The 16,991-nt window shown below is 53.3% G+C and overlaps 1 protein-coding gene across 2 annotated transcripts in view; it reads right to left on the bottom strand.

The window, feature by feature from the left end:
* Positions 1 to 16,991, bottom strand: part of ZER1 (zyg-11 related cell cycle regulator) — a 30,358-nt gene extending 13,367 nt beyond the window's left edge. Inside the window, exons 1-8 of one of the 2 annotated variants that reach the window (XM_043916677.1) lie at positions 16,618 to 16,991; positions 4,987 to 5,238; positions 3,547 to 3,697; positions 2,684 to 3,120; positions 2,246 to 2,422; positions 873 to 987; positions 581 to 727; positions 74 to 241 (exon numbers count right to left, since the gene is read on the bottom strand). In XM_043916677.1, the coding sequence (XP_043772612.1) occupies positions 74 to 241; positions 581 to 727; positions 873 to 987; positions 2,246 to 2,422; positions 2,684 to 3,120; positions 3,547 to 3,697; positions 4,987 to 5,144 (1,353 nt within the window). In that variant the 5' untranslated portion in view covers positions 5,145 to 5,238; positions 16,618 to 16,991. Of the gene's footprint in view, positions 1 to 67; positions 242 to 580; positions 728 to 872; positions 988 to 2,245; positions 2,423 to 2,683; positions 3,121 to 3,546; positions 3,698 to 4,986; positions 5,239 to 16,617 lie in introns of both variants that reach the window. The other variant, XM_043916676.1, reaches the window with a different exon arrangement.

Raw genomic sequence — 16,991 nt, 5'->3', positions numbered from 1 at the left:
CCCATGGGGCTCAGCGAGGCCGGGACACAGGGCGAGGGGCCGGAGTGGGCAGCGGGCGGGGGCTCACCGTCACCTCCTGGTAGGACTCCATGCCATTCAGCACCACCTGGATGACCTGCCGGCGCAGCTTGACGCTCTGCTCCGAGCGGTACTCGGAATTGGTCAGGTAGAAGAGGGCGGCGCTGCCGGTCACCTGGATGTTCTTGTCATACTTGTGGCACTTGAGGGCCGTGATGACCAGCTATACCAAGACACAGGGCCGGGGGTTGGCCGGGCCTGCTGCAGGCGTGCAGGGTCTGGCCTGGGGCGGGGTGCGGGGGCTTGGACAGGTCCTCTGGGGCAGAGCTCAGCCCGATCCTGCTCCCTGAGGGCAGGAGTCGGCGTTGGGGGGCAGAAACTGGGGTCGGCCATGGTCCTGCGACAGGGTCAGTGCTGGGCCAAGTGAGGCACTGAGAGATGAAGTTGGGGTTCGGGGGGTGGGATGGCCGGTGTCCTGGGAAGGAGGAGGGGGGTGGTTGAGGAGGGGATGGTGGGGAATGAACTGGAGCCCCTCGGAGGGCCCTCCAGGGTTGGTGCTGACCTTCAGGGCCCGCAGAAGCTGGTTGCAGCGTTCGATGCGTGCGATGTCGAAAAGCAGGTTGATGGCCCGCGAGGTGATCTCCGGCCGGTGCTCCGTGTAGGCCTCGATGGCGTTCAGCACCTGCTCCTCGTTTTTGTCACCACTCACCTGGAGATGGCGCATGCTCAGGACGTCCGGGAAGTGGCCGAGGGGCGGGATGCCTGATCCTAATTCCATCTCTGACCCCAGGGTGGACACCCCCTCCCTTGTCCCGGGGCGCCCTGGTCCTCCCCTCCCTGCGCCCCCCTCTCACTTTGTAGGCCGGAATGTGCGTCAGGCGGCACAGGGAGGTCTCGAAGAGCCCAAGGAACTGCAGTGGCCTCTTCAGGGCCCGGAAAGGCATGATGCTGCTCTTGGAAGGCTCGATGCTGAGGGGAGAGGGTGCTGGAATCAGTGTGTGGGGCCTGCGGCTGCCCTGGATTCAGCACAAAGGAGAGCCTCTCCCTGGGGGTGGCAAAGCACATTTCCTTGGGGCCCTCTGCTAGGCCCTCTAGCCTTGTCTATTTTTTATTTTAAAGGCAGTAGGGGACTTCCCTGGTGGTCTAGTGTTTAAGATTCTGTGCTTCCACTGCAGGGGGCACGGGTTTGATCCCTGGTTGGGGAACTAAGATCCTACATGTCTCATGGTGTGGTCAAAAAAAAAAAAGGCAGGGGACAGACATAGACCCCACCTCTTGATGGGAGGGTGACAAGGTCACATTGTAGAGAACATGTGGGATGGGAGATAACTGTTGCAGCCAATCCTGCCTGCTGTTCCAGGGAGGGCGTGTCACCTTTAGGTTCCCTCAACAGCCATGAATGGACATGCCCGTCAACCAGACTCCACTCCAGTCCAGGTTGGGGGGAGGGTTAAGACCAACGACAGTAACAGGGAGGGGACATATGTATACATATAGCCGATTCACTTTGTTGTATAGCAGAAACTAACCCAACAGTGTAAAACAATTATACTCCAATTAAAAATAAAACACCAGGGACTTCCCTAGTGATCCAGTGGTTAAGAATCTGCCTTGCAGTGCAGGGCAGATGGGTTCGATCCCTGGTTGGGGAACTAAGATCCCCCATGCCCAGATGCAGCAACTAAGACCCAACACAGCCAGATAAATAAATAAATATTAAAAAAAAAAAAAAAAAGACCAAAGATAGCTAGAGGGAGGTCTGAATCAGCTCTCTCACCCGACCAACCCAGGGTCCAGCCTGTTGGCAGTAACGCCTAACAAGCAGGGGGTACGCTGGCCTCCCGTGAACACCACCACACGGCTCAGCCCGTCTGAGCGCTGTAACCTCCAGTCACTCCCCATGCTCATGACTCCAGCCTTTGCACATGCTGTTCCCTCTGCCACAGCGCCGTGGTAAACGTCTTCTTCCGGCAAACCCAAGAGTGAGCTTTCGGCACAGCCTGGATGCCATGCCTCCTCCTCCTTCCTTCTGATTCTCGGGGCCACTCCCGAGCCCCGTGTTGCCCCTACCGCAGCCCCAGTGATGACCTGCCTGTCCCACTAGCTCATACCCACACGAGAGGGCCCGATTTGTTTCTTCCTCGTTAGCGTAGCGGTTGGCACAGGGGCGCCTGGTCAACGCTTGTTGGATGACACCCGCTCGCAAACAGGGCAGGTGGGGCCCCACCTGGTCTGTCCTGCTTCCTCATCCATCTTGGAGATGCTGCAGTTCTCCAGGATCATGTGGCCGGAGATGTCCAAGGACATCAGGTTCCCCAGCTTCTGCACGAAGAGGCTCAGCACCTTGCGAGTCAGCTTGAACTTGTAGTAGCTGGAGAGGCGGTCTCGGGAGATGTCCAGGTGTCTGGAGGTTGGGGCAAGGGGGTCATGGGTCAGGAGCTGGACACAGACTGGGGCTGCCTCGTCGACTCCTGCTGCTTCAGTCCAAGGCCCCTGCTACAGCTGACCCAGGTGCCCTGAACAGCCCCAATCCAGCCAGAACAGGGGGTGTAAAGCATGGGACTGTCTCTTCCAGCCCCACGTGCTACCTGGCCGGCAGGTCAGGGAACTTCTGGGACTGCCGACCCCCGCCTCCCCACCCCAACCCCGCAAGCTCAGAGCTCACCGCAGCTTGTGCAGCTGGACGATGACGCGGATGTGGTCATCCGACAGGTCCATGTTGTAGAGCACGAGGGACACCAGACTGTCTTTCCACTGGGTGAGGAAGGCTGCGTCGCTCGTCTGGATGCCCGAGAGGTCCAAGGCAGCCAGCGAGTTGAGGGGCCGCAGCAGGGACTCCACGGGGACCCCATCGATCATGCGGCCCAGGTTGAGGAAGCGCAGGCGGGTGAAGCCCTCGAAGGTGAAGTCCTTGACCAGCACCTGGCAGGTGGGGTTGACAAGGCACTCGTCTTCGCAGCCCCCGGGGTTCTCCTCCTCGTAGAAGATGTTCGCACAGCCGAAGAGGCTCAGGGACACCAGGGTGTGGCTGAAGCTCCTTAGAGTCTGCAGGCTCTTGGCGGACAGCTTCTCGCAGTTGGTCAGGTACAGCTCCACCAGGTCCTGGCGGCGGGCACAGCCCCGTCATCATCTCCGCCCACCCCTACCCTGGCCCTGGGCCACAGGTGGGATTGGGGAGGGGTCTGCACAATAGGGGGCTTCCCTGGCGGCTTAGTGGCAATCTGCCTGCAGAGCAGGAGCTGCAGGAGATGAGGGTTTGATCCCTGAATTGGGAAGATCCCCTGGAGGAGGGCATGGCTACCTGCTCCAGTATTCCTGCCTGGGAGAATCCCATGGACAGAGAAGTCTGGCGGGCTACAGTCCATAGGGTCACAAAGAGTCGAACATGACTTAGTGAGTATACACGCATGCGCTGCACAACAGGAAGGGCACTGGCGGGGCCTTGGGATTGCTGCTCCGACTCCCTGCCTAACTGTCTTGGGGCGGCCTCCCGTGGCCGTGCCCGGGGCCTGAATGACTGGGTCTCACCTGCTTGCGAATGGCCTCCAGGTCCTGGTCTTGCACCAGGTCCTCGCGGAGATGGATGCGGGTGAGGCGGGTGCTGCGGGGGTCAGAGAAGAGGCTGAAGAAGCTCTCGTGCGGCTCAAAGTTGCAGGCGGCGTTGACCAGCTCCACGTACCTGGGAGGGAAGGAAGCCTGGTTCAGGGCAGGGCCCCTCGCCCTCCCTTCAAGGCCCAGCACAAGCCTCCCCTGCCAAGACTTCCCTGATCATCCCAGCAGCAACCTCCGTCTCCTCCTCCTCATAGTACCTGGTTGGATCCTGAGCACCTGACCGGTGAGTTTAAGGGTGGACCCAGGACCCAGGAGTCCAAAAGTAAACTAACTGGTGATGAAGGGCCTCTTATCACTGGCAAATCCCAAGCTCTTCCCCCACTAAAATGTAGACACTTCTGTAACAAACACACACGTCCACACTCCCCGTCTTCTTTTTAAGCCAGCTTCTGGCTCCTTGATCAGCCCCTCCCAGGACCCCATCCAACAGCAAGACTGAGCCGAGGCGTCTGGAGCTCTGAGCTGGGTACTGGGCAAGCACTCAGTAACAGTTCTGCTGAGATACCAGTGGAGGCAAGAATCCTGGCCTGGTTGGGAAAAGCTGTGGAGTCAAACACTCTAGAATCTAAATTCTGGATTGGATGTTCACTACCTGGGCAACTTCACACAAGTAAGTGAACTTCACCAGACCTCAGCGCCTTCATCTGTAAAATGGACACAATTTTGGTCTGCAGTGTCTAATCTAGTGCCCAATCCACATCAGATACTCAGAACATTTTTACAAGCTGGGCTCTTGGGTCACACACAGATTCCCACTTTTACAGGCAACTTTCTGGGCTAACCATTTCCCTCTGGGGAACCTGGGTTGAACCCCGAGCAGTCAGGCACAGATATTACTCTTTTAGGAGTCTCTACTAGTGGGGAGTCCCTTGGAGAAGCCACAGAGAGAGTTTCCGAATGATCTCATCCCTGTTGAGGGGTCAAGCAGTCAGGCCCTGGTGCGTAAACATGTAATAAGTGTTCAGGTTCACACAGAGACATGTGTGCACAGGCACATGTACACACATGCATGGACACACGTGCACACACACACACACAGGACAGCACGTAACTCCTTCATTTACATAAGAAATTTCTACATTCTCTTAACACAAACTGGCAACTTCACACTCAAACCTGCCCTGTGCACCAGAAACCCATGTGTGGGCACACACATTCCTTCACGTGTGCACACCGCCACACACATGCCAACATGTACAATTAGAACCTGATGGACACAGACAGGCCGCTGCTCTCCTGCACCCATGGATAGCCACGTGTGTGCACACCCCCAAGGGGGCACACGCAGGGCTCCCCACCTCTCCGTACACACCCATGCCGAGGCTCGGGCCCCGCCCCAGCCCCGCGCCTGCTCACTCGTTGACGAGCCGGTCACAGATCTCGCTGGGCAGGAAGATGTCCGGGTGCAGCCGCAGGGTCTCCTTGTCCAGCAGGTAGCCCAGGGTGCCGTCCAGGTTGCGCAGGCAGAAGTCGGTGCAGAGGGCCATCAGGGACTCGGGGGTGTCAGACGCCATGCTGGGGGCCGGCAGGTGGGCCACACTGGGACAGGGGCCCCCAGGGGCAACTGTGATGCCCTGACACTCACAGGATCATCAGCAGAGCTGCGGCCTGGGGAAGGAGAGAGCAGCTAAGCGAGACACGGGCAACGGCTGGGACCCCAGCTGCCCTAGGTCCGTCTGCTCTCTGAGTAGTCAAGCTGAGGTGCCTGGATGGCACATACAAATCGAGCAGTTTAGGGACCTCCCTGGTGGTTCAGTGACTGAGAATTTGTCCTCCAATGCAGGGGACACGGGTTTGATCCCTGGTCAGGCAACTAAGATCCCACAAGCTGTGGAGCAACTGAGCCCATCTGCCACACTACTGAGCCTGTGCTCTTGAGGTCGAAACAAGAGAAAGGCCTGTGTGCCGCCATGAAGACCCAATGCAGCCAAATAAATAAGCAAAAATTAAAAACAAAAAACCAAATTCAGCAGCTTAGCAGGGTCAGGGCCCAGGACTCCTGACTCCTCCCTCCCCTGCGCCCCCCCACGGCCCGCTCTGATGTGCCACCATCTACACGTGATTTGACCTGTGCAAAGAAAGAGCAGGGGGCCTTGTCGGAGCGTCTCCGTGACTTCTCAAAGTCTGCGGGCAGATGTCTGTGTTGGGGACCCAGCGCTTGGGTGGGGCTGGCAGGGGCCTTTGCCAACTGCTACACTGGGGTGTCTGCCGCTGTGTCACCTACCCTGTCTAGAGCCGTCATGGTGGGGACACGTGGCGTGTGCCAGGGTTTAACAGACAGGGCATCACCGCATCTCACCGGATACGATTTGCAATGAGGGCTCCTCCCGGGGGAAATGAAGATACATGACCACAGAGAAGCTGTACATTAATGTTCAGCGTGGTATGATCCCAAAGCGTCACAAATGGAAACAACAACTCAAATGCCCGTCAACTGACGAATGGATAGACAAAAACATGGTATAACCATGCCATGGAATCTTACTCAGCGGTAATGGGACGTGGTGCTGACGCACGCTACAACACTGCACCTTGAAAATGTTACGCTAAGTGAAAGAAACCAATCACAAAAGGCCACCTATTGTATAATTTCATTTGCATGAAATGTTTGGCCAAACTGGCAAACCCACAGAGACAGGAGAGATTAGCAGCGGTTGCCTGAGGCTGGGAGGCTGGGGGCTGGTGCAGGGAAATGGGGAGTGACTGCTAAGGGCTGTGGATTTCTTTTTGGGGTGAAGAAAAATGTTCTAAAATTGACCCTGGTGAAGGTTGCACAACCCTGTGAATAGACCCAAAACCCGCTGAATGATTTACTTTAAACAGATGAACTGGATGGCATGGGAATCACACAGCTCAATAAAACTGTTATTAAAAAAGCAAGGTCTCATCAGACAGAGAAACACAAATGCCATATGACATCACTTACATGTGGAATTTAAAAAATAGAACGAACTAGTGAATATAACAAAAGAGAAACAGACTCACAGACATAGAGAACAAACTCGTGGTTACCAGTGGGGAGACGGAAGGGGAGGGACGAGGTGGGGTTAGGCGTGTAAGAGGTACAAACTATCAGGTGTAAAATAAATAGTGTATAAAGACATGTTGTTCCAACGTAGGGAATATAGCCAATATTTCACAGTAACTCTAAAGGAGTGTAACCTTTAAAAATTGTGAATGAGTATGTTATACACCTGTAACATTAACTATACCTCAATTAAAGAAAAAAAAAAGTGGGGACTTTCCTGGAGGTCCAGTGGTTAGTACTCCATGCCTTCACTGCTAAGGGCCCAGGGTTCAATCCCTGGTCAGGGAACTAAGATCCCACAGGCTGTGTAGTGTGGCAAAAAAATGAATAAAATAAAAATGAGGTATAGTTAGGGAGTTTGGGATGGACATGTACACACTGTTATATTTAAGATGGATAATCAACAAGGGCCTACTGCATGGCACAGGGAACTCTGCTCAATGTCATGTGGCAGCTTGGATGGGAGGGGAGTTTGGGAGACAATGGACACGTGCATATGTATGGCTGAGTCCCTCTGCTGTCCACCTGAAATTATCACAATGTTGTTAACTTGCTATAGTCCAAAACAAAGTAAAAAGTTTAATAAAAAAAAATAAAAGCGAAGTCTCTGAGAATCTTCATGATCTTGAGGTAGGTAAAGTTTTCTTAAAAGGACTCATAAGATAAAAACAATAAACTGATATGCACTGAAGTGAAGAAGTGTCATTCATACATACACGAAAGTTAATTTGAGATGGACCACAGACCATGTGAAAGGTAAAACAAATAGATTTCTAGAAAAAAACATAGGAGTATATCTTTATGATTTTAGAGTAGGCAATCATTTCTTAAATAGGTCACCAAAAAAAAAAAAATCTATAAAGAGAAACTGACAAATTGGACTGCCTCAAAATTAAAACTCTTTTCATCCAAAGGTACCACTAAGACAGAGAAAAGACAAGTCACAAACTAGAAGATGTTTCCAATAATATATCCAACAAAAGACTTGTATTCAGAATATATAAAAATTTCTACAGATCAGGACACAGAATCCAATTAAAAAACAGGCAAAAAAAAAAAACCAAAAAACAGGTAAAGGCCTTCATAAAGGATAAGGAAACAAACAATAAACATAAGGAAAAGGAAAACCACAATGAGATACCGTTTTGCAGCCATCAGAACAGCTCCATTGGAAACAACAAAACAGGCAACACCGAGCCTGTGTTAAGAGTGAAGCTATGAAAAAAAAAGAAAAAAAAAAAAAGAAGCTATGGAACAAGAGGAGGCCACCCACACTGCTGGTGGGAGTGGGAACTGGCGTGAACTGGGAGTGTAACCAGGATACTGTGAGATGCTATTAAAGCTGAACACACACACACGGTCAGCGGTCAGCAGCCCCACCACCAGGTATACACCCACCAGCAAGGCAGGTGAATGTTCATGGAAGACACAGACAGAATGTCTATGGCAGCACCATCGCTAACAGGACAGAAGTTGAATGTCCAGACATGAGAATAAAGACTACGGTCGACTCACCGATGCAACATTACCCAGCAATGAGAACGCACCACCTCTCAACAGCCTGGATGAGCCTCACAATGCTGAGGGAAAGGAGCCGGACGCAGAAGAGTGTATACTCATACACGGAGTGAATCCACGTGTGGTTTTACTTCCTTATGTTAAAAAACAAGATAATCTGAGAATTAATTCCCTGGTGGTCCACTGGTTAGGACTCCACACTTCCACTGCAGGGGGCACAGGTTCCATCCCTGGATGGGGAACTAAAGTCCTGCATGCCACGTGACATGGCCAAAAGGAAAAAAACATAATTTTTTTTTTTAAAAGAAGGAAAATCTAATCTGTGGTAGCAGAAGTCAGGACTGTGGTTATTTTGGGGGTTTGGCTGGGTGCTGAGAAGCTTCCAGTCCCTTATCTGAGTGCTGGGCATACAGGTGTGTGCACTTTATCAATATTCAGAGAGCTGTCTATTACGACATGTGCACTTCTAAAAATGTATATTGCAATTCAACAAAAAAGAAAATGGCCTGGACACCAAAGAGGTCCACATTTAAAAGGGATTGGGGGTCCAGGTAAGTGATATTCCAACTGACTATGCATCGTCAGCTACCATAAGTGGCTAGTGAAAGTGAAGTAGCTCAGTTGTGTCCAGCTCTTTGCAACCCCGTGGACTGTAGCCTACCAGGCTCCTTCCACCATGGGATTTTCCAGGCAAGAATACTGGAGTGGGTTGCCATTTCCTTTTCCAGGGGATCTTCCTGACCCAAGGATCAAACCCGGGTCTCCCGCATTGCAGGCAGATGCTTTAACCTCTGAGCCACCAGGGAAAAGAGAGAATGAAACTTCAACTCCAAGTGGAGTGACTAAGACAGGAAACAATCAACCATTTACAGACCCAAGGTCAGTCAGGAATTAGTCCCAAACCATTTTCCTGTGACAGTCTACATCAGAAATGGGGAGAAAGGGACTTCCCTGGTGGTCCAATGGCTAGGACTCTGAGATCCCAATGCAGGGGGCCCTGGTTTAATCCCTGGCCAAGGAACTAGATCCCATATGACGCAACTAAAAATCCTACCTGCTGCAAGGAAGATGGAAGATTCTGTGTGTCGCAACTAAGACTCGGAACAGCCAAATAAACAAAGACCAAAAAGAAGTAGGAGCGGGGGAATAGGCAAAATGAATCTATGGTGTTAGAAGTCAGGGTGGTGATTACCTTTGCAGGAGGCAGTAATCAGAAAGTGGCAGGGGTCTCTGGGTGGGCTGGGACAGGTATGCACACTTGTAGATATTCAAACTGTCTGCTCAGGCTCTGGGCGCCTGTCCTAGTCTATAGCATCCTTCAATAGATTTTGCTTTTTTTCAAGTGAAGGCTCTGTGGTTAGACAGAACCATGTTTCTTTTTCTTTTTTTTTTAGAGCCATGTTTCAATTCAGTTCCACAGTTCACTTGTAAATTATTTAACCTCTCTGGTCCTCAGTTTCCTCATCTGGAAAATGGGGACAACAATCCCCACTTCACAAGATTGTTGGGAAAAATGCCTCATCTCAGGCGTGACACGCCTCAGTGCACAACAACGGGTGGTCATGACCCCACCTTACAGGTGAGGAAACTCCGGCTCAGAGAGAGGGGCTGCTCTGTCCAAACCGGGATGGGAACCTCATCTCTTGGAGGGTTCTGCAGGGGTCGAGGCCCCAGCATCACCCCTGGCATCTTGGAGCCTCTGCATCCACATTTGAGGCTTCTAGGCTGCTCGGGAAACTGAGTGGGCGGCCACAGAACACTGTGCCCCTTGGAACGGCCAGTTCTAGGTTCTGGCGCCACTGGTGACCGTGCTCTAAGAGCTCTGGGGCCAGGCCAACCCAGCTTCCAGTCTCAGCCCCGCTGCCTGAGAGCTGGTGAACTTGGGCAAGTGTCTTCACTTCTCTGTGCCTCAGTTTCTTCTCTAAAACAGAGAACACCGTGTGCAGATAACACGGAACAATATAGAAAGGGCTTAGCATGGTACCCAGCACATTGTAACTGCTCACTAATAGCTTTCACATCACCATCACCGTTGTCATCCCTTTCTCCTGCCTCACCTGCCCTGGTCCCTAGTGCAGGATCTGTTCCCCCCAGCTCCAGGGCCCTGGCTCCCTGCCACCAGGCTCACTGTGCCAGCTGTTCCACTGGGGCCGTGACACCCTCGAGGAAAAGCACAGTAAACAGGTGGCCTGGGCCCTGGGCACGGCCCTCCCTTGATTGCGCTCACTCTCAGATCTTCAAGAAGGCATCAACCTCTTGCCCGGGAAGCTGAGCTCAGCGTGCACACCGCTGGCAGGGCCAGGCGTCCTGCTGGAAACTGCCGAGTTCATCTCTTTGAGCAGTCACTCAAGGCCCCCAGAAGTGGAACCAGCTCTGCAGCCTGCTCGCCGTCTCAGACTCCCTACTCCAGCCATAGTGGCCTCCGTTGTACTGGCAATGGGCCAGAGGCACAGGGTTACCTTCAGACCTTCGGCATCCACTTTTTCCCCTCAACCCCATTCCCAACCCCCAAAACACATTCCTGCCCCTCCTCCAGGAAGCATCTCCCAACCTTTGAACTCTTTACCCAGCTGAAGTCTCCATGCCCTCAGGCCTTAGTGTTGCTTCCTCTGGGAAGCCTTCCCTGACCTGCCCAGGGTTCTCAAGCTGGCTGCCCCCACGGGCCCTACCACAACAATTAATATTTTGAACTGATGCCGGTTTAATGGTCCAGCCTCCCTGCCAGCCAGCCAGCTGCATGAGGGCAGGAAGCGGGCTGTCTCCTCTGGTCCCACCCCTGTACTTGGCCCGGGGTTACTGTCTATGGAGCACTGTGGGCCTGAGGGTGAGCCAAAGCAGGCAGGTCTTAGTCCTTGTGGAGCACGCTGGTTCTGGAGGGGGACAGACACCCCCACCTAAGCAGCACACAAACCCACGCCACTGGGCCCCGTGCTCTGAAGGAAAGGGTGGTAGCTGGGGGTCTGGGTGCCCGAGCCCCCGGGGACCTGCCCTGGGCTAGGGAGTTAGGGCAGATGTCCTTGGAAGTGACATTTCAGCAGCAACCCAAAAGATGAGTCATAGTTCACTCTGGTGGCAGGGAGAGAAGGGAAAGGCGTTCCAGGAAGAAGGATAAGATGCTCCCAGACTGAAAGGGCAGAGGGTGTGGGGCCCTGGCACCACAGGCTCGATTCCACGACTCCGGGCCGAACAAAGGCCGCATGCCCCATGTGGGCACAGCACGTATGCTGTAGGGTTTCAGCGCAAGCAGGGGACCTGGGGGGCAAGGCATGCTCTCGGATGCTCCCCACCCACTGTGCCTGGGACAGTGCCAGCACCCAGGGGGCACAGAAGAACCCTCCCCACTTGGGACGAGAGAGCTGCAGGGGCTTCACTCTCTCCATAGAACAAGCCCAGTCACCCAGGTAGCCGCTCGGCCCTAACCCTGCTCCTCAGCTGGAAGAAACACCAGTTTGTCAGCCGCCAAGATGAACCAACTGCCTTCAGAAGATAACCGGCCAGATGGCACAGATCTGGCAACCAGCTTTGGGCAGTGCCAGCCCTGCTGCCGGGGCCGGGGATGAGCCGGAGGAAGATTGGGCCATCCATCTCGGCACAGAGGCTGAGACGCCTGGGGGCCCCCCTAACTGTACCCCTTCCGGCCAGAGGTGGGCATCACTACCCACCCCATGACTAGCCCCTCAGGCTCTGCATTCTCATGGTGGGCACTGGCCATTTGGGATTCTGGCAACTGGAGATGGAAAGAACTCTGATTATAACAGAACAAGCACACAGCAAGAAGAATCCTGCATCTTCCTCCATGCCATCTCTTGCCTGCATCTGACAGGAGCTATGACATCCTGGGGGTGGGGGGCAGTGGGGAGCGAACGCTAACAGCCGCCTCCAAATCGGTTGCTTCGTCTAAGCTCCTTACGGCTTTATTTCATAAAGTTTCTAACTTAACCAACAAACGACATTCTCAAGGATCCTGTGGCTAATTCATTGCTTGTATAATAATTTGTCTAACGACCCCTCCCCCAGCCTGGGCTGGGCCCCGAGGATCCAGGAGGAGAGGAATCCTCTCCGCTTCCACCCTCCTGGATCCTCGGGGCCTGGCCTGTGCCTGGCACATAACAGAATAGAGGTTTGCTTCTGCCGGAGCTGCCACATTAAAACACCCTGAGGTAGAGATTGTTACTCTGTATTCCCATGAAGACACTGAGGCTTGTCTAAAGTCACACAACTAACAAGAGTGGGACTCAATCCAAACCTAAACCAAACCCATGCTTCTCACCAAGCCATCCAGTCTCCTGTCCATCCAATGGAAAGGGAAGGGAATCTGGGATCCAGAGCAGGGCGCATGGGACCCTGCCAGGGTCCTGACACCCAGCCGACAGAGGCTGGGGGAGCCAGAAGCTCTGAGTGGTGCCCACCCTATGAAATATTAACCCAGGAGCTACAGGGAAAACCCAAACAAATATCCTATTTACAGAGGCTGGAAGCTTTCCAGGAGGGAGAGGATCACAGGCCAGATAGAGGGGGTGGGAGGCTGCTGTGGAGGGGGTCAGGGCAGGTGCTGGGGGCAGGGGTGCAGGCGAGGCTCTGAGGGCATCCCAGCGGGTCTCTGACCTGCAGAGACTACTCTGCAGGGTGGGTGACATTAGGAAGATGTGGAAATGGAAGGCGCATCGCCCCTCACTGGCGTACAAAGAGGCAGAGTGGCCTTGGGGACACGTACATTTCACGCTTGCAACTGAACGATGATCACAGTCATACTGAGCACTGTATTCCGAGGACCCTGATAAGTACTCTGCACGTGCTAACTCATTTAATTCTCCCAACAACCACACGAGGCGGGAGTTATAATCGACCACTTGCAGACGAGGCAGCTGAGACTCAGTGGTGAACTGGCCACAGACTGTGTATAGGTACACAGGTCCACATGTACAGATCAGTATGTATACATGTATTCATTACTGAGACTCAGAATTTTGTGCTTCCCATGCATGTGTTCATTGAAGCCACAAATAACCTACAAAGACACATGATTTTGTTTTCCAGATGAAGAAACTATGGTTCAAGGATGTGTGATGATGTGCCCAAGTGCCCCAGGAGGAGCCTGGCTCTCTCCATCATTATGCTGTGGACAGGAACCGTTTCTTCAGGCCTCAGCTCTCCCTTCTGTAGCATGAGCCTTCACCTCCTTACAACCTAGAGTGTCCTTGGGCATTGAGCATAGATGATCAGGCATCCCTGGTAACTATCCTATGGGCATACATTATTTTTTGACCATAGGACTAGAAGCTTCCTGAAGAAGGGACCCAGCGTAACTCATGAGGTCTCCATGACACAGTAACCATGTGACTGGTTGGTTGCAGGTGAAGGAGCCTCAGCTCCATGAGGTCCCCAGGCAATGTTTGCCAGACTCAATATTCATCAGGGTCCTTATCTGTCCATGAGTTGCCAACAGCACCTACTACATGGGTTTGCTGAAGAGACGTGATGAAATAATGGCAAGAAGGTGGTAACCAATAATTATGGAGGGATTTCCCAAGAATAATGCTTGGAGAGATCCTTATGCCCATTTCTGAAGCTGGAAAAATTAGCATCAGTGATTGAACCAGTCACAGGATATTGGTCTCAAAGTAAATGCTCCAACAGGGGTCTCTGAACTTGCATTTCAAGAGTCAAGAACAGCTGAGGTACTGAAGTCCTTTGCCCCAAAGTGAAGCCTGCAGAATCATGGTAATGCTAATCACAAGAAGAGCTGTTCTTACCTGTGTAGAGGGCATTAGAGTGCAGTAAGTGAAAGTCGCTCAGTCGTGTCTGATACTTTGCGACCCCATGAACTATACAGCCCATGGAATTTAGGCCAGAATACTGGAGTGAGTAGCCTTTCCCTTCTCTAGGGGATCTTCCCAACCCAGGGATTGAACCGAGGTCTCCCACATTGCAGGCGGATTCTTTACCAGCCGAGCCACAAGGGAAGCCCATTGCAGTGCGCTGAATTCTTTTAAAACCTGTGTCTCATTTCATCCTCCCAACAGCTTAGAGCTAGGGTAGACACAAGAAAATGTAGGCCCAGGCAGGGGATAGGACGTGTCCAAGCTCACACAGTGAACCAGCCGCAGAGCTGGCCTTGACCCCAGCTCCCTAGATGACGACTGGTCCAAGTTCTACCCACAGCAACTGGCTCCAGCACCCCGGCTCTCAGTGTCAGCGTGCTATGACTTTTCATTTTCAAATCCTCTGGCCCAGCTGCCCTGCTCAGCTTATGAACCCAAGCCTGTTGACATACTCCGGGCTTGGGGGTTGAGGAGACAGAGCAACCACACTGTTCCTTGCCTTACCAGGCAGGCTGCAACATCTCAGCCTCTGCTGGGCGCATCTAGGATCAACAGTCTCCATCAGCCACACACACCCCAACCACATGCCAACATGCACTGCTCCCCGCGACCCGTCTCCATGTCATTTCTATTTCAACACCATCATTTGGCCTACATTACATGGCAAAATGGGGATTTGCTGGGCCCTTAAAAAAAAAAAAAAAAAAGAGCCCCAATAACCTCCCACTGGTGTCAGAAAAGCTAGGATCCAGCTACTATGACAGTGATACGCAACCACTGTTCCCCCTGAGGGGTGACAAGTTTCCACTTTGTCTCCCTCACTGTTCTCCAGAATTCTATGAGTTCAGAGAGGGAGCCAAGAGCTAGTGACATCATCAGCTGGTGCTAAAAAGAAAGGCTTTGAGACAGACACATGCAAACATTTCCTCACCATCGTCATTGCCATCAGCATACCTGCAAGACTTACTGAGGACTTAATATGCACCAAATAGTGCACCAAGCACTTTAGTACGTGACCTCTCATTTAGCCCAACAATCCTATGAGGCTGTAGATGAGGACAGAGGGGTGGGAAAAGGTCCTTCATTCAGTTCTCATAACCAGCAAGCAAGTGCCATGACCAGATTTAACTACAGTGCTCTATTTCCATCCTTTTCAAAATTTATTCCATCAGTGGTCATTGTCAAGATGGAGAAAGAGTACTGACAACGCCAGGCAGAGCACAACGGCCATTTGTCACCTAGAACAAATCTGTATTTTCTCTGACCACCAGACACTTCAAATTAGTGCAGTTTTGAAAGGTGTCCTATTAGACACCTTATGACCCTACATCACATGAACAGCCCAACACCCTCCCTACCAATGTCTCCTCCATACTCTTCTCTGACTTCCTTGTCAATCACTCTTCCCCTCCTTCACTCTGCTCCAGCCCTACTGTCCTCCTGCTATTTCATAAAACCATCAGATTTTCCACCTCAGGACCTTTGCACTTGCTCCCTCCCCCCACTTAGATCTCTGCTCAGACATCACCTTATTAGAGCCCTTCTCTGGATCACCCTCTATATAAAGGGCAAACCCAGTATCCGACCCTTTCCATGGCCCTTCCTGCTCTATTTTTCTCCACCGTACATATATTTTTCTCCACCTTACATAACTTTCTGATTTGCTGAATGAACGAGTTAACTGAAACAGAGACTTCTTTGCTAACTGGCAACCACCTCCTGCTCTCAAGTACAGCCTCCTATGACCCTTTTCAAAGCTGTCCTCAATACTCATTCTAACCAGCTTGAATCCTGAAGAGAAGCACTGTTTCTGAGAAAGACCATATGGGGGGAATTTTTCCATGGGGGCATCAGACATTCCCTCTCTGATTTAAAAATCAAACGCCGTGCTTACTGGCACAAAGACTGGCAATCTTGGACACCTTGGGCCCCAACGCAGCCAAGTCAAGTTCCACCCACAGAGCTGTAGCGAGCAGTCAGTTTCACTTTCAACTCACCTATCGGGCTCCCTTGGCCCTTAGGCTTACAATACTACACCATCCCTTTCCCACCCTGTTGGATTCCCACCACCCCAATCGTGTCATCCCTGAGTTTTCAAGCACTGCTTTGGGGGAACTCAGCTCATCCAACAGGTAGGAGGGGCAGAGGCTGGTTCTTCCAGCCCTGCATCTATCCCCCATTTTGTAGGGGCCGTGGGCAGAGCGTCATTTTCTTTCTGGAGGAAGGGTGCTCAATTTTTTAAAGGCACGTTTCTCAGACCCGGCAGCAGGGGTAGACCAGGGAGTTCTCCCACACCTCCGGCCCAGATGCAAATGATTGCAGCGGCGATGGTGAGGCACCAGAGGCAGGAGGAGAAATAGGTAGGACGCAGATCCATCCCTTGGCCCCGGGAACGAACGGGGTGTGCTTTCCTCGGCGAAGAGGCGCAGAGGATGCGGCCCGGGGAGAATCCCGAGCCAGAGCTCCTGCGGAGGCAGGGGATCTAGCCACGCTAGGGCCGGGGTCTGGGGGAAGACCGGGGGTCGGCGGGGCGGAGCTTGGGAATCCCAGGGACCGGATCCCCGAGCGGGATGGGGGTCGCGCCGTGGCGCGGGGAGGGGGGGACCCCGTGGCCGTTACCTTGCCCTTAGGGCTGCGGGCGGGGCGGAGGGCCGCCGGGCGCTGACTCCGGGGCCCGGCCCCACCCCCGATCCGGCTCCTACGGCTCGGAGCCTGCAGCCGCCGCCGCCTCCGCTGTCAACAAACCCCAGGCGCGTCACTTCCGGGACCGCCCCTTAGCAACAGCGAACGGGTTCCCCGGACCGGTTCCCACGGCGAACGCGGGCGGCCGCTGCCGAAGGTTCCGGGGCCCCGTGTCGCCTGCTCTCCCGGACACTGGCCGGGTATGTGGGTAGTAGAGGAGGGGAGCGGTGGTTGGTCCCCGCTTCAGTCCGTCCTCCGGGAGCTCCTCACGGGCGCTCGCGGGGCTGGGGCGCTGATGGCGGGGGGCGGGG

The sequence above is a fragment of the Cervus elaphus genome, chromosome 11, assembly GCF_910594005.1.
Source record: "Cervus elaphus chromosome 11, mCerEla1.1, whole genome shotgun sequence".
Classification (NCBI taxonomy): domain Eukaryota; kingdom Metazoa; phylum Chordata; class Mammalia; order Artiodactyla; family Cervidae; genus Cervus; species Cervus elaphus.
Note: the sequence above shows the minus strand (reverse complement) of the source record. Positions and strands in the feature narration are given on the sequence as shown.